The sequence below is a fragment of the Salvelinus namaycush genome, chromosome 41 (genome assembly GCF_016432855.1).
Source record: "Salvelinus namaycush isolate Seneca chromosome 41, SaNama_1.0, whole genome shotgun sequence".
Lineage (NCBI taxonomy): Eukaryota > Metazoa > Chordata > Actinopteri > Salmoniformes > Salmonidae > Salvelinus > Salvelinus namaycush.
In genome coordinates this window covers 20,000,144-20,024,881 of record NC_052347.1, presented here as the reverse complement: position 1 = coordinate 20,024,881, position 24,738 = coordinate 20,000,144, and the positions used below count along the sequence as shown (strand labels likewise).

The 24,738-nt window shown below is 42.8% G+C and overlaps 1 protein-coding gene and 1 pseudogene across 1 annotated transcript in view; both read right to left on the bottom strand.

Annotated features, from left to right (window-relative positions):
* The window catches only part of LOC120034529 (adhesion G protein-coupled receptor E1-like), a 59,442-nt gene extending 48,686 nt beyond the window's left edge, over window positions 1–10,756 (bottom strand). The window contains exons 1-3 of the mRNA XM_038981121.1: window positions 10,318–10,756; window positions 2,253–2,330; window positions 349–531 (exon numbers count right to left, since the gene is read on the bottom strand). Coding sequence (XP_038837049.1) covers window positions 349–531; window positions 2,253–2,330; window positions 10,318–10,348 — 292 coding nt within the window. The 5' untranslated portion in view covers window positions 10,349–10,756. The remainder of the gene's footprint in view (window positions 1–348; window positions 532–2,252; window positions 2,331–10,317) is intronic.
* Window positions 10,757–21,597: 10,841 nt separating this feature from the next.
* LOC120034280 lies at window positions 21,598–22,406 on the bottom strand (annotated as a pseudogene).
* Between the last annotated feature and the right edge of the window lie 2,332 nt (window positions 22,407–24,738).

The following is a 24,738-nucleotide window of genomic DNA, read 5'->3' as shown; positions in this document are numbered from 1 at the left end:
CATGAGGCAAATGGTGGCCACTTCAGATACTGACTGGTTTCTGATCCACGCCCCTTCCTTTTTAAAGGTATCTGTGACCAACAGATTCATATCTGTATTCCCAGTCATGTGAAATCCATAGATAATGGTCTAATTTATTTATTTCAATTGATTGATTTCCTTATATGAACTGTAACTCAGTAAATTATTTTAAATTTTTGCATGTTGCGTTTATATTTTGTTCAGTACAGTATAGTCACTATAGTGAATAAGTGTATGGATTCCAAAATTGCAGCAGTGCTGTGTTCTCTGGCCAGGACTGCAATGTATAGAAATGCTATAAGGTAACTAAAAAAGAGAGTTGTTTACCTATACATTTTTCAGGTGAGGCAGCTGTGAAGTTCATCCGCTGTGATGATGATCTGAACCCAAGAGCACATTGACAGTAGAAGCTTCCTTCAGTGTTGATGCATGCTGCATTCTCACCACAGATTTGTGGTGTTACAGGGTCATCGTCATAGTAATCACTAGGAGGATTACACTCATCCTCATCTGGGGTCAAAAACAGAGGCATTGAGAAAGTGTGAAGAGAGGTAGAATGGTTGGGGAATGGGAATGGTCATTTAAAATATAATAGAGATATACAGTTGAAGTCGGAAGTTTAGATACACCTTAGCAAAATACATTTAAACTCAGTTTTCACAATTCCTGACATTTAATCCAATTAAAAATCCCTGTCTTAGGTCAGTTAGGATCACCACTTTATTTTAAGAATGTGAAATGTCAGAATAATAGTAGAGAGAATGATTTATTTCAGCTTTTATTTCTTACATCACATTCTCAGTGGGTCAGAAGTTTACATACACTCAATTAGTATTTGGTAGCGTTGCCTTTAAAATTGTTTAACTTGGGTCAAATGTTTCAGGTAGCCTTCCACAAGCTTCCCACAATAAGTTGGGTGAATTTTCGCCCATTCCTCCTGACAGAGCTGGTGTAACTGAGTCAGGTTTGTAGGCCTCCTTGCTCGCACACGCTTTTTCAATTCTGCCCACAAATTTTCTATGGCATTGAGGTCAGGGCTTTGTGATGGCCACTCCAATACCTTGACTTTGTAAGCCATTTTGCCACAACTTTGGAAGTATGCTTGGGGTCATTGTCCATTTGGAAGACCCATTTGTGACCAAGCTTTAACTTCCTGACTGATGTCTTCAATATATCCACATCATTTTCCTACCGCATGATGCCATCGATTTGTGATGCACCAGTCCCTCCTGCAGCAAAGCACCCCCACAACGTGCTTCACGGTTGGGATGGTGTTCTTCGGCTTGCAAGCCTCTCCCTTTTTCCTCCAAACATGATGATGGTCATTATGGCCAACAGTTCTATTTTTGTTTCATCAGACCAGAGGCCATTTCTCCAAAAAGTACAATGTTTGTCCCCATGTGCAGTTGCAAACGGTAGTCTGGCTTTTTATGACGGTTTTGGAGCAGTGGCTTCTTCCTTGCTGAACGGCCTTTGAGGTTATGCCGATATAGAACTTGTTTTTACTGTGCATATAGATACTTTTGTACCTGTTTCCTCCAGCATCTTCACAAGGTCCTTTGCTGTTGTTCTGAAATTGATTTGCACTTTTAGCACCAAAGTACGTTCATCTCTAGGAGACAGAACTCGTCTCCTTCCTGAGCGGTATGACGGCTGTGTTGTCCCATGATGTTTATACTTGCATACTATTGTTTGTACAGATGAACGTGGTACCTTCAGGCGTTTGGAATTTGCTCCCAAGGATGAACCAGACTTGTGGAGGTCTACAAGTTTTTTTTCTGGGGTCTTGGCTGATTTCTTTTGATTTTCCCATGATGTCAAGCAAAGAGGCACTGAGTTTGAAGGTAGGCCTTGAAATACATCCACAGGTACACCTCCAATTGACTCAAAATATGTCAATTAGTCTATCAGAAGCTTCTAAAGCCATGACAACATTTTCTGGAATTTTCCAAGCTGTTTAAAGGCACAGTCAACTTAGTGTATGTAAACTTCTCACCCACTGGAATTGTGATACAGTGAATTATAAGTGAAATAATCTGTAAACAGTTGTTGGAAAAATTACTTGTGTCATGCATAAAGTAGATGTCCTAACTGACTTGCCAAAACAATAGTTTGTTAACAAGAAATTTATGGAGTGGTTGAAAAACGAGTTTTAATGACTCCAACCTAAGTGTATGTAAACGACTTCAACTGTATATAGAAGATATCATACAAGACAGACATGTACATACCGATGCAATCTTTCTCAATTTTCGAGAATCCTGGGGGACAGCCTGATACATGTTCCATCAGCGGGGCAAGGTGAAGAGCTGCAGAGGAAGCAACAGGCAGATTCTCCAATAAGTTGTCCCATTATCATATGGTCAGTGCTATCCTGGATACTTGGAACATCCCTACCCTAAAGCCTAACCCTAACCGTAACCCTCACCTTACCCTAACCTTCCCCCTTACCTTTTTACATTTCAAATTTAATATGGTAGGGACGTCCCAAGGATCCTGGATAGCACAGAACATTAATGGTATTGGGGGAATGCCCGGGAACATGTGTAATATTGACAAGTACATGACAAAACTACTTTTGTAGAACCAACCTTTTACTATGATTGTAAGGTTGTAACATTAATCAGTTGGAGAGGTTTCAGGAACAGAAACTTACAGCAATAGTTTGTAAAGGTTTAAAGGTTTATCTCTCTCTGTTCAAAAAGGTATACCCCCTATCTGGATTTCAGCAGATTGTTCCTATGGCAACTGTGCTCACAGGATATGCCCATAATAACCCCTGAATTGCACACGGCTGTCCGGAGGTGACCATTTCCTCTTTACCAGGAAGCCATCACTTGGCATGGGACTATGTGATAATGACTGTAAACCTCCTGAGTCTGTATGATAGTGAATGGGTAGTCAGTCCATTGTGGTAATGAGTGGAGAGAAGAGGCAGCAGTAGTGTGGAATGTTGTGGTCACAGAGAGAGTCTTCTAAAATTCCAAGCATCTGCCTCTAACCCTAGGAAGCTCTTTGCCACCTTCTCCTCCCTCCTGAATCCTCCTCCCCCTCCCCCCCCCCCCCCCTCCTCCCTCTCTTCGGATGACTTCGTCAACCATTTGAAAAGAAGGTTGACGACATCCGATCCTCGTTTGCTAAGTCAAACGACACCGCTGGTTCTGCTCACACTGCCCTACCCTGTGCTTTGACCTCTTTCTCCCCTCTCTCCCCAGATGAAATCTCGCGTCTTGTGACGGCCGGCCGCCCAACAACCTGCCCGCTTGACCCTATCCCCTCCTCTCTTCTCCAGACCATTTCCGGAGACCTTCTCCCTTACCTCACCTCGCTCATCAACTCATCCTTGACCGCTGGCTACGTCCCTTCCGTCTTCAAGAGAGCGAGAGTTGCACCCCTTCTGAAAAAACCTACACTCGATCCCTCCGATGTCAACAACTACAGACCAGTATCCCTTCTTTCTTTTCTCTCCAAAACTCTTGAACGTGCCATCCTTGGCCAGCTCTCCTGCTATCTCTCTCAGAATGACCTTCTTGATCCAAATCAGTCAGGTTTCAAGACTAGTCATTCAACTGAGACTGCTCTTCTCTGTGTCACGGAGGCGCTCCGCACTGCTAAAGCTAACTCTCTCTCCTCTGCTCTCATCCTTCTAGACCTATCGGCTGCCTTTGATACTGTGAACCATCAGATCCTCCTCTCCACCCTCTCCGAGTTGGGCATCTCCGGCGCGGCCCACGCTTGGATTGCGTCCTACCTGACAGGTCGCTCCTACCAGGTGGCGTGGCGAGAATCTGTCTCCTCACCACGTGCTCTCACCACTGGTGTCCCCCAGGGCTCTGTTCTAGGCCCTCTCCTATTCTCGCTATACACCAAGTCACTTGGCTCTGTCATAACCTCACATGGTCTCTCCTATCATTGCTATGCAGACGACACACAATTAATCTTCTCCTTTCCCCCTTCTGATAACCAGGTGGCGAATCGCATCTCTGCATGTCTGGCAGACATATCAGTGTGGATGACGGATCACCACCTCAAGCTGAACCTCGGCAAGACGGAGCTGCTCTTCCTCCCGGGGAAGGACTGCCCGTTCCATGATCTCGCCATCACGGTTGACAACTCCATTGTGTCCTCCTCCCAGAGCGCTAAGAACCTTGGCGTGATCCTGGACAACACCCTGTCGTTCTCAACTAACATCAAGGCGGTGGCCCGTTCCTGTAGGTTCATGCTCTACAACATCCGCAGAGTACGACCCTGCCTCACACAGGAAACGGCGCAGGTCCTAATCCAGGCACTTGTCATCTCCCGTCTGGATTACTGCAACTCGCTGTTGGCTGGGCTGCCTGTGCCATTAAACCCCTACAACTCATCCAGAACGCCGCAGCCCGTCTGGTGTTCAACCTTCCCAAGTTCTCTCACGTCACCCCGCTCCTCCGCTCTCTCCACTGGCTTCCAGTTGAAGCTCGCATCCGCTACAAGACCATGGTGCTTGCCTACGGAGCTCCGTACCTTCAGGCTCTGATCAGGCCCTACACCCAAACAAGGGCACTGCGTTCATCCACCTCTGGCCTGCTCGCCTCCCTACCTCTGAGGAAGTACAGTTCCCACTCAGCCCAGTCAAAACTGTTCGCTGCTCTGGCACCCCAATGTTGGAACAAACTCCCTCACGACGCCAGGACAGCGGAGTCAATCACCACCTTCCGGAGACACCTGAAACCCCACCTCTTTAAGGAATACCTAGGATAGGATAAAGTAATCCTTGTAACCCCCCCCCCCCCCCCCCTTAAAAGATTTAGATGCACTATTGTAAAGTGGCTGTTCCACTGGATATCATAAGGTGAATGCACCAATTTGTAAGTCGCTCTGGATAAGAGCGTCTGCTAAATGACTTAAATGTAAATGTAAATGTAAAACGATGTGTAGGCACTGTTTAAGTTCCACATTGATGGTGCTCTCTGTTTCACTCTAACTAGTAAAAAATATGAAGACAAAACGTTTTTAAATAGTGTAACATTTCATTGAGGAATCATCTGTCAAACAATGTTCTCTGATACAGTAGCTTTGTTCTCTCCCTTCACAACCCTCCATTTATCCTCCTCCACTCCATCTGCCAACCAGACTGACACTAACTTTCCAGCTGCTACCATTGAACTGAGTAGCAGAATGGATCTACCGTGTTTTCCCTCCACAGATAACTGTTTTGCCAGAGTGTGACAGTTGACATCATGGCTTGTCATTATTCTACCCTTAGGTGCCTCTCAAGGCTTATAATCTATTTCCCCTTGCATAGCTTTCAAGATGGCGCTGATAGACATGGTCGCCCTGTTCATGGCTCCTTTTTATGTTATTTCTCACCTTATTAGCGCAGAACATCCTTTGCATTATTACATACAGCCAGAAATAACTTTTGAACATTAAAGCGGCGGTAACTCACAAGCATTTTTGCAAGAAAACAACTTTCCTGAATTTGATCCTTTGTTCTTACCCCCCAAGGCAATTCCACTTATCCCAGTGACTGCTCCAAGATGCTGGCCGGTGGAGGCGTTAATACCACCCACTGCTTCCGAGTATATTACTCGCTAATGTTCAGTGCCTGGACAATAAAGTAGACAAGGTCAGGGCGAGGATCTCCTTCCATACTGTCCCTGTCCATACAGCCAGCTGTACATCGCGCAGACAGGAATAAAGAACTCTCCGGGAAAAAGAAAGGCAGATGTGTATGATTAACTACTCATGGTATGATTGTGGTAATGTACAGGAACTCAAGTCCTTTTGTTCACCCGACCTAGAATTCCTCACAATCAAATGCAGTCTGCATTACCTCCAGAGAGAATTCTCCACGGTCATCATCACAGCCATGTATATTCCCCCTCAAGCTGATACCATGACGGCTCTCAAGGAACTACACTGGACTTTGTGCAGACTGGAAACCGCATATCCTGAGGCCGCATTTATTGTAGCTGGGGACTTTAATAAAACAAATCTGACGAAAGCACTACTGAAGTTTTATCAACACATCATCTGCGTCACGCGAGCTTCAAAAACTCTCGACCATTGCTACTCTCCCTTCTGGGATGGCTACAAGGCCCTTCCCGGCCTAAATCAGATCACGCCTCCATCCTGCTCCTCCCTTCCTATAGGTAGAAACTAAAACAGGAAGTAGCCATGGTAAGGACTATTCAGTGCTGGTGTGACCAATCGGAATCCATGCTTCAAGATTGTTTTGATCACGCGGACAGAGAAATGTTCCGGGTTGCTTCTGTGAATAACATTGACGTATACACTGACACGGTGACTGAGTTCATCAGGCAGTGCATAGGGGATGTTGTTCCCACTGTGACTATTAAAACTGTGGATAGATGGCAGCATTCTTGCAAAACCACCGCATTTGACCATGGCAAGGTGACTGGGAATATAGTTGAGTACAAACAGTCCAGTTATGCCCTCCGTATGGCATTCAAACAGGCAAAACGTCAGTACAGAGACAAAGTGAAGTCGCAATTGAACAGCTCAGACACGAGACCTATGTGGCAGGGACTCCAGACAATCACGGATTATAAAGGGAAAACCAGCCACCGGACACCGACATCTTGCTACCTGACAAGCTAAACACCTTTGCCCGCTTCAAGGGAAACACAGTGCCGTGGACTGTAAGCTCTCGTTCTCTGTGGCCTATGTGAGTAAAACATTTAAGCATGCTAACCCTCGCAAGGCTGCCAGCCCAGACGTCATCCCTAGCCGCATCCTCAGAGCATGCACAGACCAGCTGGCTGGAGTGTTTACGGACATATTCAACCTCTCCCTATCTCAGTTCTGTCATCATGAAGTGCTTTGAGAGGCTAGTTAAGGATCATACCTCACCTGACACCCTAGACACACTGCATTTCGCATACCGCCTCAATAGATCCACAGATGATGCAATCACCATCTCACTGCACACTGCACTATCCCATCTGGACAATGACTTATGTAAGAATGCTGTTCATTGACTACAGCTCAACCTTCAACACCATAGTACCCTCCAAACTCATCATTAAGCTTGAGGACCTGGGTCTGAACCCCGCCCTGCGCAACTGTGTCCTGGACTTCCTGATGGGCTGCCCCCAGGTGGTGAAAGTAGGCAACAACACCTCCAGTACGCTGATCCTCAACACAGGGGCATGACAAGGGTGCGCGATCAGCCCCCTTGTGTACTCCCTGTTCACCCATGACTGCGTGGTCATGTTCGTCACGTTCATTTGCAGACGACAAAACAGTGGTAGGCCTGATTACCAACAATGACGAGACAGCCTACAGGGAAAGGGCTGAGGGCCCTGGGGGAGTGGTGCCAGGAAAATAATCTGTCCATCAACTTCAACAAAACAAAGGAGCTGATTGTGGACAGCAGAGGGAGCATTCCCCCATCCACATCGACGGGACCGCAGTGGAGAAGGTGAAAAGCTTCAAAGTCCTTGGCGCACACATCACTGACAATCTGAAATGGTCCACCCACACAAATTCGGCTTGGCCCATAAGACCCTCACAAACTTTTACAGATGCACCATTGAGAGCATCCTGTCGGGCTGTATCACCGCTTGTTACGGCAACTGCACCGTCCGCAAAGACAGGGCTCTCCAGAGGGTAGTGTGGTCTGCCCAATGTATTTCCCGGGGCATACTGCCTGGCCTCTAGGACATCTACAGTACCCGGTGTCACAGGAAGGCCAGGAAGACCATCATGGACCTCAGCCACCCGAGCCACGGCCTGTTCACCCCGCAACCATCCAGAAGGCGAGGTAAGTACAGGTGCATCAAAGCTGGAACTGAGAGGCTGAAAAACAGCTTCTATCGCAAGGCCATGCGACTGTTAAATAGTCACCACTAGCTGGCCACCGTCCAATACCTTGCCCTGAACTTTAATCACTGTCACTAGACGGCTACCACCTGGTTACTCTACCATGCACCTTAGAGGCTGCTGCCCTATGTACATAGTCATGGAACACTCGTCACTTTAATAATGGAACACTGGTCACTTTACATACTGTTTTATATACATATACTCCGTACTCCAACATTGCTCGTCCTAATATTTCTATATTTCTTAATTCCATTATTTTACTTTTTAGATTTGTGTGAATTGTTGTGTATTGTCAGATATTACTGCAAGCATTTCGCTACACCCCAATAACATCTGCAAAAAATATGTACGCGACCAATAACATTTTATTTTATTTGATACTTCTAAAGGTTTCAGCCATTGAGACACTAACTAACCAAATGCACCTAAAGAGGGATAGTCGCCTCACCTCAATTAGCCACCCCTTGCAACGTGTCATCAAAGACTTCCTGTCTTCTTCACGGCAGCGAGACATCACACTGAATGTTATCACCTTGCTGTGATGTCATGGCAACAAGGATATACAGTGTATGTGTGTGCATACGTGTGCATGTTTTTGTGTTTGTGTGTGTGTGTGTGTGAGCGTGTGTGTGCATGCACATGTGTGCGTTTCAAAGACAATATGGGTGAGGCGGAGTGGGTGTGACTGTTATCAGACTGTGGGGTGCTTCAGGGGAGATCACAGAGTATAAATACCACTGTTAAAGGCCGAGGAACAGAGGGTCTCTTTAGGGAGAGGGACCCAGAGTCTAGGATGAAGATAGGGAGAGTGTCTCTCTCTGGCTGTCTCTCTGTCTACTGCTAATTCCTCTGAATGTGCTCCTTCAGGCTTTTAGTCCTCAGATTCCCAGAAGTCATTCAGTGTTATGACAACGGTCTGTCCTTTAGGTTCCATTCAGTTCTGATGAGTGTCATTGTTTCCATATTAAGAGCTGTGTCCCTATTGCTCTGTCTTACTCAATGAACCAGTAAAAAGTACTTCCTGATTTTCCATTTACTGGAAATAAGTTATAAACGCTAATGCCGTAAAAGGGATTCCACAAGGAAGCAAGACAGATCTATTAGCCACATGTAAAATAGTTGCAATAAACTGAACAACTGAACAATTTCAACAGGCTATTAACAGGATTTTAAATGGATTCCAACCTTGGCACACACAATGGCACGTTGTCGTCTCAAATATCTCAAAGGGACTTGCTGTGCTCTCCCCCCACCGTATGTCTTAGAGATGTTCTCAATTGTTGTGATTAAACCACTATATCATTAAACCTGCAATTACTGAGAAGAACGAGATACATTTCTGCTGTCATCTGACTCATTTCAATACAAAGGATTCAAATAACTCACACTGGTGTAAAGTACTTAAGTAAAAATACTTTAAAGTACTACTTAAGTAGATTTTTGGTGTATCTGTACTTCACTATGTATATTTTTGACAACTTTTACTTTTACTTCACTACATTCCTAAAGAAAATAATGTACTTTTTACTCCATACATTTTCCTTCACACCCTAAAGTACTCTTTACATTTTGAATGCTTAGCAGGACAGGAAAATGTTCCAATTTACACCCTTATCAAGAGAACATCCCTGGTCATCCCTACTGTCTGGCGGACTCACTAAGCACAAATGCTTTGTTTGTACATGATGTCTGAGTGTTGGAGTGTGCCCCTGGCTAACCATACATTCTTAAAACAAGAAAATTGTGCCGTCTGGTTTGCATAATATAAGGAATGTGAAAGGATGTATACATTTACTTTTGATACTTAAGTACATTTAAAACCAAATACTTTTAGACTTTTACTCAAGTAGTATTTTACTGGCTGACTTTCACTTTTACTTGAGTAATATTCTATAAAGGTACCTTTAATTTTCCTTAAGTATGACAATTGGGTACTTTATATGACAACTCCACCATTCCGCTTTACTTAATAACATTTTTCAGTTGTTCCTAAATGTAGTTTCAGCTTATGTCAGAAATTATGTCTAATGCAATCTGAGAGTAGCCTGATCCCAGATCTGTTTGTGTTTGGCATGTGATCATGACCATAGGGGTTGTCAAGACAGTAAGAACAGATCTTGGAGCAGGCTAAGCTGAGAGGTGTTCAACCCTGTAGTGACCTCCTGTGGGACCCTGATCATGATGACCTGCCAATGAATTTGCACGTTAGCATTTCAGGCAAATCCTAATTTAAGTCAAATGATCACTTAGTTATGCTTTGATATCAATGGGAGACTAAGTGAAAATTCAATTAAAGTTAGGATTTGCCTCTTCAAGTTCAACAGCCACATGTCTTTTACTTTACTCTTCATCTAACCATCCCGACCAAACATAAACACTGTCTGATTTAGTGCTTTCTCTCCCAAACACACAACCTTCTCCATGGCAACATGACTTCTGTGTAAACAGTTTACAAAAAGGACTCACCCAGAATCAGGAGATGCAGTCTGCCTGTCATGGTGAAGAATAATCTCACTATGAGAATCACAACGCACAAGATTAGACCAGGGCTGAAACTCTGCCCCTATCTGAACGGTCTATTCAAAAGTGTGATAAAGATCCGGCTTCTCTTTTTTCTCAGGAGTTTCTCCAAACTTCTCAGGGTTGTTTTACTGAAGAAAAATGGCACCCATATCCATCAACTCAGTCAAGCTTCTGTCTAGTAGATTGAGCTCTGCTGACATCACCAAATGAGAGATAAAATGACAAGTAGTCACTGTGCTCTCATCACTTGCCTAGAACTCTGTGTCTCTCACTCACTCTCCTTCTCTTCCACCCTGTGTGTTTGGCTGTGGTGGTCTGGGCTGTGTCTGGCTCACTGGCATACTAAGAGGTTTCTGGGCAGAGTTTCAGTTGAGCCGCTGGTGTTGAGTCACGCCCCTGAGACAGTGAGGGAGCGAAATGAGGTTGGAGGACGAGGAGGGGGCAACTGCTGCTGTTTCATTTTATGATCTCTGCTCTTTAGGGTTCCATGACTTTAAATCATAACATTTGATTTACGCACAGAAAGAAAATGACTTGTTTTTAATGTCCATTGTTAGTGGATTCCACTGGGAGTTTTGTATATTACACTACATTGTTACATTGTTATCAGTATGAACAGACGCCATCTGCTCAAAGACAAAAAGGAGAGAACCATATATTTGTCATCACCACCATTAATAGACAACCACAGCCTATGGGAGTGTGTCCAAGCAGTGTTCTGTATAACAATGAACAGTCTCACAACCCAGACTCCTTCATGTCTGATTCCATTTAGGCCACACAGTTTGATAGAGTGGAGGAAGTGGAAAACAAGGTTGTAGACAGAAAGAAAGACATAGAGAGGGGGAGGAAACTATTTGCACATCATTACAACACAGTATATATCCATAATATGACATTTGAAATGTCTTTATTCCTTTAGAGAGAGAGAGAGAGAGAGATCATGGAACCCTAAAGAGCAGTGATCAACAAAATGACTAGGAAATACATTTATTTCCATGACAGCATTAAAAGCAATTTTGGATTGACCAATGTAGATATTTTCAAAAAGATGCAACTTAAAATGTATATTTTACCGAATCTTTTGGACGTCAGAGTAATGTTGAGGGAATCCTATTTTGTGATATACAAAACCTTGCAGAGAGCCTTTCCAACTATCCAATCTCTTAAAAAAAAAAAACTATTGGAACCAAGACTTAAAAAGAACTGATATTGGCACAAGTTGGAGGAAATGTTGGAACATAACTAACTACATTACAGTTAACAAAAATGTATGCTTAATCCAGTATAAACTAAACTAATGTATAGAATGTATTATACAAGAGACAACATTCACAAATTCTACAGCTCAATGGCAGAGTCTTGTAAATCTAACAATGACTCAATAATACATGCCTTCTGGGAATGATCTAAAGTCCAAAAGTTTTCAGTCTGCATATTTCAAGACATGGCATATGAGGGTGCAATGAGGTACTCAATGGGTTGGACTATACTTTTTTGGTCAATCATCTTGAAAAAACATATATTTAAAAACTGGAAATCAACCAATCCTCCATTGTTAACACAATGGAAAGGTGAAATGCTTTATTATTTAAATGTTGAAAGTGTGTGGGCGACGGAGAGAAACAAAGTGGTGCAGTTTGAGGCGAGAGTGATGCAGCGCTGGAGATGGGGGTGTGAGCATGTGTGTCTGGGCAGGTGTGATGTAATGGATGTTTTGTAATGTTGTTGTTTGTATGTGTATGTTTTGTGTTGTAAAAAATAAAAAAACATACTAAATAATTATTTTACACACCTTCCTAATCTTGATTTGCACCCCGTTTTGCTCTCAGAACAGCCTGAATTCCCCGGGGCATGGACTCTACAAGGTGTTGAAAGCATTCCACAGGGATGCTGGCCAATCTTGACCCAATGCTTCCCAAATTTGGGTGAAGTTGGCTGGATGTCCTTTGGGTGGTGGACCATTCTTGATACACACAGGAAACGAATCAGCGTGAAAAACCCAGCAGCATTGCAGTTCTTGACACACTCAAACTGGTGCACCTGGCACCTACTACCGTACCCCATTCAAAAGCACTTAAATCTTTTGTCTTGCCCATTCACCTTCTGAATGACAGACATACATAATACATTTCTCAATTGTCTCAAGGTTGAAAATCATTCATGAACCTGTCTCCTCCCTTCATCTACACTGATTGAAGTGGATTTAACAGGTGGCATCAATAAGGGAGCTTAGCTTTCACCTGGATTCACCTGGTCAGTCGATGTCATGGAAAGATCAGGTGTTCCTAATGTTTTGTACATTCAGTGTATATACTAACTAATGCTAATGGGTCCTTACCTCCCATCTTATAACTCTTAGCTCCCAATAACTGTATACAGGGTCTGTTCATACAAGTATAGCTCTGTCTAATTTGGGACTTGGGGTGAGGACATTTGGGTGATGGGTGAGGACGGCCATCTGGAATACATCAGTGTTCCTCGCTCCTAAACAATAGCACAGGCATGGAGCTCTGGTGACCTGTGGACCTAGTGGTGACAGACAACTGGCATGGCATGGCCTTGACTGGTTTCATTCTGGTGTCCAGGGAGGAGCAGCAGTTTTACTGTACTGTGACCTTGGTGTGACTAGAATCTGACCTGGGAAAGACTTTAGTGGTGCCAACAATGGATCAAAGAATTCATCAAGATTCCTAGTGTGGGTCTGTTGTACGTACTGCCCTTAGGTGCCAAGGATTCTTATGGTAGTGATGAGTGAACTCTGGCTAAGTTACACCGTCAAATGATACTGTGAACTAATGCAGAGAAAAGGAATGTGATTAAAGAGATGCAGTTTTGAGATATTTGAGCAGGTGGGGCCTAAAAAACATTTTGATAACCAACCATTTATCCCTTACAAAATAATCACTGCCAATAATTAATCTAGTGTAGCTCATTTCCCCACATAACTTTCTTACAGTACATAAAAACACAAAGAATAGCTTAGTGGGCAGATGTACTTCCTCACACTCACAATGAGTATGTACACAAAGCCTTTGCTTTAGATAATGTAGTTCTTATACATGGGATTACAATAGTATTTAGCCTGCTGTACATGTTCTGGATCCTACTAGAGAAGAAGTGGAGCACAGATGTATAAATAGTCCACCACAGACTTTATTCAGAGCTGACGTTAAAGCCAGTCAGTGAGGGTGGGCTACAGTACCAAGGAAAAATAAAACATTTCACTAAATACACGAAAACCCTAATTCATGTCAAATGTCATGTCAGATGTCATGTCAGATTAAAGTTCGCCCTTCTGTTTTACCCTTTGAGTTTACCCTTCTTGCTTCATCATATTACCCCAGACTTAGAAAAATAGGCTTGTTCACCAAAATAGCCTGACTGATTGTAATGCATAACCACTGGGCACAGACATCAGTTCAACGTCTAGTTTGGATTTACATTTGGTTGAGCTGTCAACTAACTTGAATTGAATGTGAATTCAACCTGAAATCAACCACAAATTTCACCCTGTCATTGGATTTAGGTTAAAAGTTAGGTGATAAAAATACCAAATTCCCTTACGTTGATAATTTTTTTTTGGAGTGGTGTTTATGGGTCAATGTACATTCACTTCACAGAGCAGGTCATTCTGTCCCAAAGGTCCTCCTCTAGCCATCCAACACACACAATTCCACACAGTCCCTTTATATGCTAGCGAGCCAACCACAGGCCAATAGATATGATCTTGGCACGGTTCCAGCTCATCCTGTTGTCTCCTCACCCCTTTTCCTGTTCATGCAGAGGATGAATATATTAGACAAATGTTTGGGCTTTATTTCGGATCTATTTGTTTTTTATTGTGTTTCTTCTAAAGGCTCAAACAATCGAGACAACCCTCAAACATGGGCTGCCTGTCTCAACTACTACCTGACCTGGACCAGACCAGAGGCCTGACTGGAGCCGGCGCAGCATCGGGGGAGGAAATGGTTGTGTTCATTAGGGCACACCCCATGAAAACTTTTTGCAAACTGAAAATGAAAACAAGTGTTTTTGACCCACATAGTCACATAAAATATAAAGAATATGACATACTGTTCCTATAACATAACATACGCAAACTGTTTTAGTTGGAGCAGAATCAATCAAAAGTCATTACAAGATATCAAAATTATCTAATATCTAGTGTAGATAATTTCTTCACAGCTCGCTCTGTGACTTCCTTGCTGTCTTACTCTACGCCAGCCTTTTATAAAGCAGAATATATTTAACTCAACCCTGAAAACCACCCTCTCATAACCACATCCCTTTATAAAACACAAGCTGTTGCTCTGCAACCAATGAAGTGTTGCGTTGCAAACATAAACAGAACTGTTGCATCATGTCGAGCATTACAGCAGCACCACCACATAGCTGATATACTGCACTGCATAGATTATGTTTTGATGACTTTCTTGATGGAAAAAATATCTTACAATGAGAGCGCCTTGCCTGTCCACAATGGAAAGTGACACTCTAACACCAGTCTGAGGTGGTTGATCACAGCTTCAGAACTTTCACGAGTGTGTGAACAACGTGGTACTGTTGGCTATACAGTATGTAGGCAAAAGGGTACCGACCCTGGTCCCACTGTTAACCAGCCCCTGAATAGATAGCCTGGTCCCAGATCTGTTTGTGCTAATGGCGTGACAATGACCATAGGGGTTGGCAAGACAGCGCAAACAGATCTGGGACCTGGCTATTGAATAGATACCCTGATGGTGACATCATAGGTTACATTTCCTGGCAGCTGTTTTAGGAACGCTGTAAAATCTGCTGCTTCCTGTGTCAGGGTATGGACAGTGAGGTAGAGAGACGTTGGTGAGGTATTTAAAAACAAACTTTTCAACCAAATCTTCTCATTGTATGAGAAGGCAAGAGAAGGCAGCCTGTCCTATTTGTGGCTGAGCAAACTTTTATTTTCGGAAATCATGATTTACATTTTTTTATTCATAGAATTTTAACAATTGTGTTGAGTCTCTTTCACCCACTCTCCCCATCTAATCACTCACCCCTCCCTCCTCCTCCTCGTCTCTCTTTTCCATTCAGCTTTCAACGTCATTGCAACGGTTGGAAGGATAGGCCTCCATTAGAGTCCTGTCATTTGTTTTTATCTGCCAACACCGCTTCCCTCAGACACCATTTATAGGAGCCATAATGTATTCACTTGTCCGGGCATCTTGGTTAGACATTTACAAACCTCGCCATGTAACTCTGTGTTGTTGTTTTTGTCGCCCTGCTTTGCTTTATCTTGGCCAGGTCGCAGTTGTAAATGAGAACTTGTTCTCAACTGGCCTACCTGGTTAAATAAAGGTTAAATAAAGAAATAAAATAAAATAATCGATGAGATGGGGAAACCTGGGATATTTTGAAAGGATAGTATGAGGCAGTATGGCTATAGGTTACATATAGTAGGACAGGCAGTATGGCTATAGGTTACATATAGTATGACAGGCAGTATGGCTAAAGGTTACATATAGTAGGACAGGCAGTATGGCTATAGGTTTCTTATAGTATGACAGGCAGTATGGCTATAGGTTACATATAGTATGACAGGCAGTATGGCTAAAGGTTACATATAGTAGGACAGGCAGTATGGCTATAGGTTACATATAGTATGACAGGCAGTATGGCTATAGGTTATGTATAGTATGACAGGCAGTATGGCTATAGGTTACGTATAGTATGACAGGCAGTATGGCAATAGGTTATGTATAGTATGACAGGCAGTATGGCTATAGGTTACGTATAGTATGACAGGCAGTATGGCTATAGGTTACGTATAGTATGACAGGCAGTATGGCTATAGGTTACGTATAGATTGACAGGCAGTATGGCTATAGGTTATGCATAGTATGACATGCAGTATGGCTATAGGTTACGTATAGTATGACAGGCAGTATGGCTATAGGTTACGTATAGTATGACAGGCAGTATGGCTATAGGTTACGTATAGTATGACAGGCAGTATGGTTATAGGTTACATATAGTATGACAGGCAGTATGGCTATAGGTTACGTATAGTATGACAGGCAGTATGGCTATAGGTTACGTATAGTATGACAGGCAGTATGGCTATAGGTTACGTATAGTATGACAGGCAGTATGGCTATAGGTTACGTATAGTATGACAGGCAGTATGGTTATAGGTTACATATAGTATGACAGGCAGTATGGCTATAGGTTATGTATAGTATGACAGGCAGTATGGCTATAGGTTACCTATAGTAGGACTATAGTAGTTACTTGTAATTAATGTGCACTTATACAGTACATTACCCATCTTGACAACCTGGCCCTCATTTTAAAGCTTCTAGTAGTTTCACTTTATTTCACAATAAGGTACAGAAATTAAGTGAATCTTCCAGAAGCTCTAAAATGAGGGCCAAGTTGTCAGAATGCAGTGACATTTGAAATGTGTTTTTCCTCATCCGGAATGACCAAGCTAGTTTACCCAGTTGGTACACTTTATTTTGGGGGCAAGTGCTAGCAATAACATTGCGTGGAGATATTTTTTTAACGTTGCACATTCATGGGTAAGTAATTGGAGCCTATTTAGCATAATCTCTCAGACACCCAGCGCATCCACAAGGGGTCACAACCTTTGTGACAGTTGTTAAGAATCGGATGCAGCTGAGAAGAAACAAAACACTAAGTTGGTGAATTTAGTGGAAACCTGTCCATTTGTAACAAGCATGGTAACAAGCATTCATTGTTACACCTCTATAATTACAGACCGCAATTACTGCCAGTCACATGTTGTTATTACAGTGTAACTTTGTTGTTACAGTTAACTACAAAACTTGTTACAGTGTAATTTCACATGTAATTACACTCTAATAAGGACCCCATAAAAGGAAATGTTACCCAACATGACCATCTAATGAAACAGGCGCACATCTGTCAAACTCAATTTACACCCACCTCCACAGTGGTGGAAAAAGTACTCAATTTACACCCACCTCCACAGTGGTGGAAAAAGTACTCAATTTACACCCACCTTCCACAGTGGTGGAAAAAGTACTCAGTTGTCATACTTGAGTAAAAGTAAAGACACCTTAATAAAAAAAGACTCAAGTAAAACTGAAAGTCACCCAGTAAAATACTACTTTAAGTATCTTGTTTTAAATGACACCCAACCCATGTGACAACCAGCTCCATCTCCTATACAGCACAGTTCATACTGTCGCCTGCACAGTTATAGCAGTGACAGGCCTGCAAACTGGGGAGGACAGATTGTTTATTTCAATCAACGCAGTAACCGAGAGAGGAGAGCAGGTTCCAGATAGGGTATGAAACTCTTATCTGTGGTGTTCACACAGGATGCTACTGCCCGTGTACAAGTAGAGAGGGGAGTTTGGCCCAAACGTTGTACTACTACTACTGAATCTGATGCCATAAATAAGTGCCGTACACAATAGTCAATGTTCCCACTTGTCGTTTGTAAATTCCTCCTGTTGTCCTGTAGTGTAAATGAGTCAATGCGATGACTGAAGGCTGTGAGAGAGTTGTCCAGGTCATATGTGGTTCAGGGGTGATACGGTGGAGAGGGCAGGACACACAACACAATCAACCCTATTAGCATTCGCTTTATTAATGAATTTTAGGACCATCAAGCAGTCATTTAGCAAACAGTGTTATTTAAATAGGTAGATTATCAGCATACCAGTAGCTGTGATCTGAAGTGTTGAGTGATTTACACAGGGATGTAGCGACATCTTGTGGACACATAGACGTGTTGCAACGCGTTTATAAAATAAAGTATTGTACATTTTTCATCTTTACGTTCGTTCACCGAAAATCTTTCCATTTCCCAACGGAATACAAAAAACGATACGTGTAATCTCTTACCAGCAGATTACAGACTACTTTTAAAAAACAGACGATTACTTGTTGGATTACGTTTAAATTCAGAAGGATGTTTGCACCTTTCTATATTCTCAATGACATTTAAATCAGCATTGAAAAGAGTTGACATTTTTCTGCCTGAATCTGACCTGAAGTCAGAGACCACTATGATAATGCGTTTGTTTGAATGATCGCGAGAAAATAGTATGAACAGGCTTTTATAGGCTACAGTCCAAGCTATGTCTTCCAATAGTGTGACTGTTGTCAGCATCCAAAGATGATCCAATAACGAATAAACGCTTGGAGGACGACAGCAGTGGTGTAGCCTACGGGCGTACAGATATCACTTATTATTGATATCTACATAGAGCATTGATGTGAATCACACTGCTGCTCTCTTATTTAGCTATTAGCTTTTTGCATATTATGGATAGTGGTTGTTGTGGATGGCTTCTCACAAATGTATACAGTACCAGTCAAAAATTTGGACACACCTACTCATTGCAGGGTTTTTCTTGATTTTTACTATTTTCTACATTGGAGAATAATAGTGAAGACATCACAACTATGAAATAACACATATTGAATCATGAAGTGACCAAAAAAGTGCTAAACAGGGCCTCCCGGGTGGCACAGTGGTCTAGGGCACTGCATCGCAGCGCTAGCTGCGCCACCAGAGTCTCTGGGTTCGCGCCCAGGCTCTGTCGCAGCCGGCCGCGACCGGGAGGTCCGTGGGGCAACTCACAATTGGCCTAGCGTCATCCGGGTTAGGGAGGGTTTGGCCGGTAGGGCCATCTCATCACGCTCCAGTGACTCCTGTGGCGGGCTGGGCACAGTGCGCACTAACCGAGGGGGCCAGGTGCGCGGCAGTGCGGCTTGGTTGGGTTGTGCTTCGGGGGACGCATGGCTTTCGACCTTCGTCTCTCCCGAGCCCGTACGGGAGTTGTAGCGATGAGACAAGATAGTAATTACTAGCGATTGGATACCACGGAAATTGGGGAGAAAAGGGGGTAAAAAAAAAAAAAAAGGGCTAAACAAATCAAAATATATTTTAGATTCTTCAAAGTAGCCACCCTTTGCCTTGATGACAGCTTTGCCCACTCTTGGTATTCTCTCAACCAGCTTCTCCTGGAATGCTTTTCCAACAGTCTTGAAGGAGTTCCCACATATGTTGAACACTTGTTGGCTGGTTTTCCTTCCCTCTGCGGTCCAACTCATCCCAAACCATCTCAATTGGGTTGAGGTCGGGTGATTGTGGAGGCCAGGTCATCTGATGCAGCACTCCATCACTCTCCTTCTTGGTCAAATAGCCCTTACACAGCCTGAAGGTGTGTTGGGTCATTGTCCTGTTGAAAAACAAATGATTGTCCCACTAAGCGCTAACCAGATGGGATGGCGTATCGCTGCAAAATGCTGTGGTAGCCATGCTGGTTAAGTGTGCCTTGAATTCTAAATAAATCCAAGACAGTGTCACCAGCAAAGCACCCCCACACAATTACACCTCCTCTTCCATGCTTCACGGTGGGAACAACACATGCCGAGATAATCCGTTCACCTACTCTGCGTCTCACAAAGACACGGCGTTTGGAACCAAAAATCTAAAATTTGAACTCAGACCAATGGACAGATTTCCACTGGTCTAATGTCCAATGCTTGTGTTTTTTGGCCCAACAAATCACTTCTTCTTATTGGTGTCCTTTAGTAGTGGTTTCTTTGCAGCAATTCGACCATGAAGGCCTGATTCACGCAATCTCCTCTGAACAGCTGATGTTGAGATATGTCTGTTACTTGAACTCTGTGAAGCATTTATTTGGGCTGAAATCTGCGAAAATATAGAAAATAATAAAAATAAAGAAAACCCCTGCAATGAGTAGGTGTGTCCTAAGTTTTGACTGGTACTGTATGTGTATTTTAACCCAATAATGGTTGATTTGAAGAAGTTTTAACTGCCTTTCATTCATTGTTTAAGCAATCAGTGGACAGCCAGGGAAAAATGGCTCTTGCAATGGCTGCACAGTGCGGATTCAGGGCCTGATTAATGCACGGGCTTACAGGGTCTGAATCCCTGGGGTTCAAGCCCGTAGGGGGCCCTTGATGCAGAGTGTAGATAGCCTGCTTCCGCTCTTCTAATCATCAGATGGGGGGAGGAGAGGAGGTAGGGGGCCCACGTGGGTAACAAGGGGGAGGTTGCCCTCCTTTCCCACACCGCCCTTCGCCAGAGGAGAGAGGCCACAGTTCATGGAGCAAAAAGATTTGCGTTTGAAACGACAGCGTCTGGGCACAGACCCAAGCGCTGGATCTGGGAGACCGAGGCAGGAAGACCTGGTTCACCGACAACCCCTGATCCCCCTCGGACACGGCCGATGCACCTGCAACATCCATTAATGGCCATCTATGTAAACTCTAACATTGATTTATCCTGCAATAGATGTTGTTCAATTGGTAATAGAAGTTGCGGTCTTCTTCTAATGCTGCTTAAAGGGAAAGTAATCCAAAAGTAACTGAAAGTAATCAGATTACGTTACTGAGTTAGGGTAATCCAAACGTTATGTCACTGATTACAATTTTGGACAGGTAACTAGCAACCGTAACGGATTGCATTTAGAAAGTAACCTACCCAAACCTGCTCCCAACACATTCTCAACTTATTTCCACAACAGAATGCCTTCAAACACATTTTAAATAAAGAAAGTTACATCCATAAAATAAAAAAGTATACACAATAATGTTATTTCAATACAAAGCAAACCCACAATACTGCCCTACAAAGGCAAAGCAGTAGCTATGTAAAAAAGTAACTGCAAAATCTGACTTCAAAGTCTTTTTCTGTCTAGACAGAGAGCAATTTCGGGTACTTCATGATATATTCTGATTGACTTGCTTGTTCTTGTGTCAGGAAACTAAATTTCACATTAATCAGATAATATACCTGGCCATTACAACAGATGAAATATATTTGACGAATTTGTAGTTACTGCATTTTGCCTTTGTAGGGCAGAATAGCCTAACATTTCTAGGCAATCACCTTTGACCTAATATTGAGTTTCTTGGCTCTAGATATGTTTAACATAGACATTATGTCATATTACAATGTCCAAGCAAAATAAGCTCTAGTCTACTGCAGAATCAAGGGTTTCCACCACTATTTACATACGTCTGTTAGAAATGATTCATTCCAATTTAGCGTAGGCTTCACAGGCCGTAGCCTAAAGTGGATCAGGCAGATATCTGCTCATTTGCTGAAACAATTCATGCACCTAACCCCAGTACCATTTGGATCAGATTGGTTGTGACCTGGTATTACTGTTTCTGATGGACAAATTGGCAACGCTCTACAGGCATAGGAAAGACACATCAATTAACTTTGAAGAACTTCCTCCACCTGAACAACTTAGAGTATTCATCCTCACTCATGCTCTCTAGATACTGAGCCAACTTCTCCGGTTTGGAGAAATCATCCACATGGACAAGGCATCACCTGGGATGAACTTCTCATAAACCTGTCTGGGCGGTCCTAGGGCAACTGGCACAGAGCCCAACTTCATGGCATTGAACAGTTTCTCAGTCATATAGTCAGGGTGTTCTCTCGTATTGTCAAATGACAAGTAGAACTTACAGCTGGCCACTGTGCTTGTGTATTCCTCATGACTCATTTGCTTGTTGTTAAAGTGGGCTCCATATGTGTTGATAGTGATGAACTTGCTCAGGAGTTGGTCAAATTTGACCCTATAGTGGTTCTCGTTCCAGTTGCTTACAATCCAGCAGTTTGTAACCTTCTTCTGAATGGGTAGGTCTTCCTCAATCGCACTGTTCTTGAAGACTAATCTCTTGCGCACTTTAATGTCAGCATTCCAACAGTAGTTCAACGTCACGTTGAAGAGTTTCCCCAGTCCAGATGTCTTACGTGTGTTCATTGGCGACTCAAAATTCATCCACACCCATTTGTGGAAGGTGGGCCTGGGGTTCTTGGGGCAGGTTGGATAAATCCTCATCGATCTCTCTGTGGTTGGATGAGAACGGCGTCTCCTTGACTGTACAGCTCCCTGTCCACTGTCAGATGACAGCCTTCGATGTTGAACGTTTGACCTGCAGGATGTGAGGTCGAAGTGATATTTGAAGTGCCAGAACCAGACCAGTAGTATGGTGTCTTTGTCTTGTGACATGGGTTGAACTGGAGAGAGATCTTTCGATGCCTCTGACTGTACCTTTGTATGGCATGGTGACAGCCCATGGTAGAACATAGTTAGGGCACAACCGAGCACAATGCCGATGAAGATATAATGATGTGCGTTGAGAGTTGGCTTCATCAGACATTGAAAAATAAAATAAGACATTGATGACTTTATAGATAATGTAAATATGCAAACTAAGCCTTTCAGGGTTTCCTTCTGATGAAATAAGGTCACTTCCATCTACAGTCTAATCAATTCACAAATTGGACTTGACTCTTATGGAGGAATTCCATGTCCAATTCAACAGTCGGGAATTTAAAGGGATTTGACCACAAACTCAAATTGCATTAAATCAAACCTTGCATTTAAAATCGCAGCACACTTCACAGTAAAAAAATGGAAGCGATAAAAAAACGAAATAAAAGGCAATAAAAGAGATTAATAACCAAACATAAAGGAAGTGCATATTCAACCAACAGAATGAAAACTTAAGGATAGGCATAGCGGTCTAAATTATTTAAGGTTGGGCATAGTATCAGGTATGAAGGTAAGACCCAGATGCAGACAACGTCGAATTAACAATGGTTTAATAATCCAACAGGGGAAGGCAATAGACAGGTCAAGGCAGGCAGGGGTCAGTAAACCAGAGGTGGGGGAAAGGTACAGGACGGCAGGGAGGGTCAGGTAGAGTGGTCAGGCAGGCGGGCTCAGAGTCAGGACAGGCAAGGGTCAAAACCAGGAGGGCGAGAAAAAGAGAGACTGGGAAAAGCAGGAGCTGAGACACAAAACGCTGGTTGACTTGACAAACAAGAACTGGCAACCGACAAACAGAGAACACGGGTATAAATACACAGGGGATAATGGGGAAGATGGGCGACACCTGGAAGGGGGTGGAGACAATCACAAAGACAGGTGAAACAGATCAGGATGTGTCACATAGGGGTCTAAATTATTTCATGGTTAGGTTTAGGGATTTAAATTATTTTATGGTTAGGTTTAGGGGTTTAAATTATTTTATGGTTAGGTTTAGGGGTTTAAATTATTTTATGGTTAGGTTTAGGGGTTTAAATTATTTTATGGTTAGGTTTAGGGGTTTAAATTATTTTATGGTTAGGTTTAGGGGTTTAAATTATTTTATGGTTAGGTTTAGGAATGAGGGTTATTGTTCAGTTAGGTTAGGAAAAGGCATAAACATTTATATTGGCTTAGCGTACCGCTGTCCGCCATTTATTTTCTGCCAGTTCAGTATACACTACCAAAACAAAAAGGATGACTTAAATACTGTAACAATAGGCCCAGTCCTCAATTGTGTCTCTTACCTGACAATGTATGTAATTTCCTAGCAATGGTGGTCAGAAATACAATGCTCCGCTCATGTACTGTATCACCACAATGAGATGTGCTTGTTTTTAAGCTGATACAGCTGGTTCCATAATAAGGGCAGTTTGGTAACCAGCTGAGCGGTGGGGCTGAGAAATGTAACCACTCTCAGGACCAGCCATGAAATCAAAATGATAGTTTTAACTATGTTTTGAAGCTATGCAGTGTAATGATCAAATTATGTAATTATTAATTTTGATTATATAATATAATTGCATTGTTTACAAACAATAGAGTAAAAAAAGCATATGTTTTCAGTTATGATGGTCTCAGCTCACGAGACATTTTACAAGTAATATTCTTCAATAATGAATGCCTAAATTGCAATGCAACTTTATTAGCAACTGTAAAATAGGGGTTAAAGGCACAAGGCCAGCATTCAACATGATAGAGTAGACGTAGGTAATCCTACTTTACCTAATGTGTCCATAATCAGTCATTTCACTGATCATTTCACTCATTTCACTGATCAGTCATTTCACTGACTTTGACAAGAGTCAAAGTCATTCCACAGAGGACCACGTGTCTGCAGGTTTTCGCTCCTCCCTTGTACTTGATTGATGAATTAAGGTCACTAATTAATAAGGAACTCCTACACCTGGTTGTCCAGGGCTTAACTGAAAGGAAAAAACTAAAACCTGTAGACAGTAGGCCCTCAATGGAATGAGTTTGACACCCCTGCTATACGGCATTAAAACACCCTACATCTCATCATATTGTAACGGAATTCTTCGTCCTCCTCTGGCGAGGAGTAAGAAATGTCGGACCAAGATGCAGCGTGGTGAGTATCCATTTTAATATGAATACTTGAAACAAACAAAATAACGAATAAACAAACGAAGACGAAACAGTCCCGTAAAGTGACAACACAAACACAGGAACACAGTAACAGGAACAATCACCCACAACCCACAATGACAAAACAGGCTACCTAAATATGGTT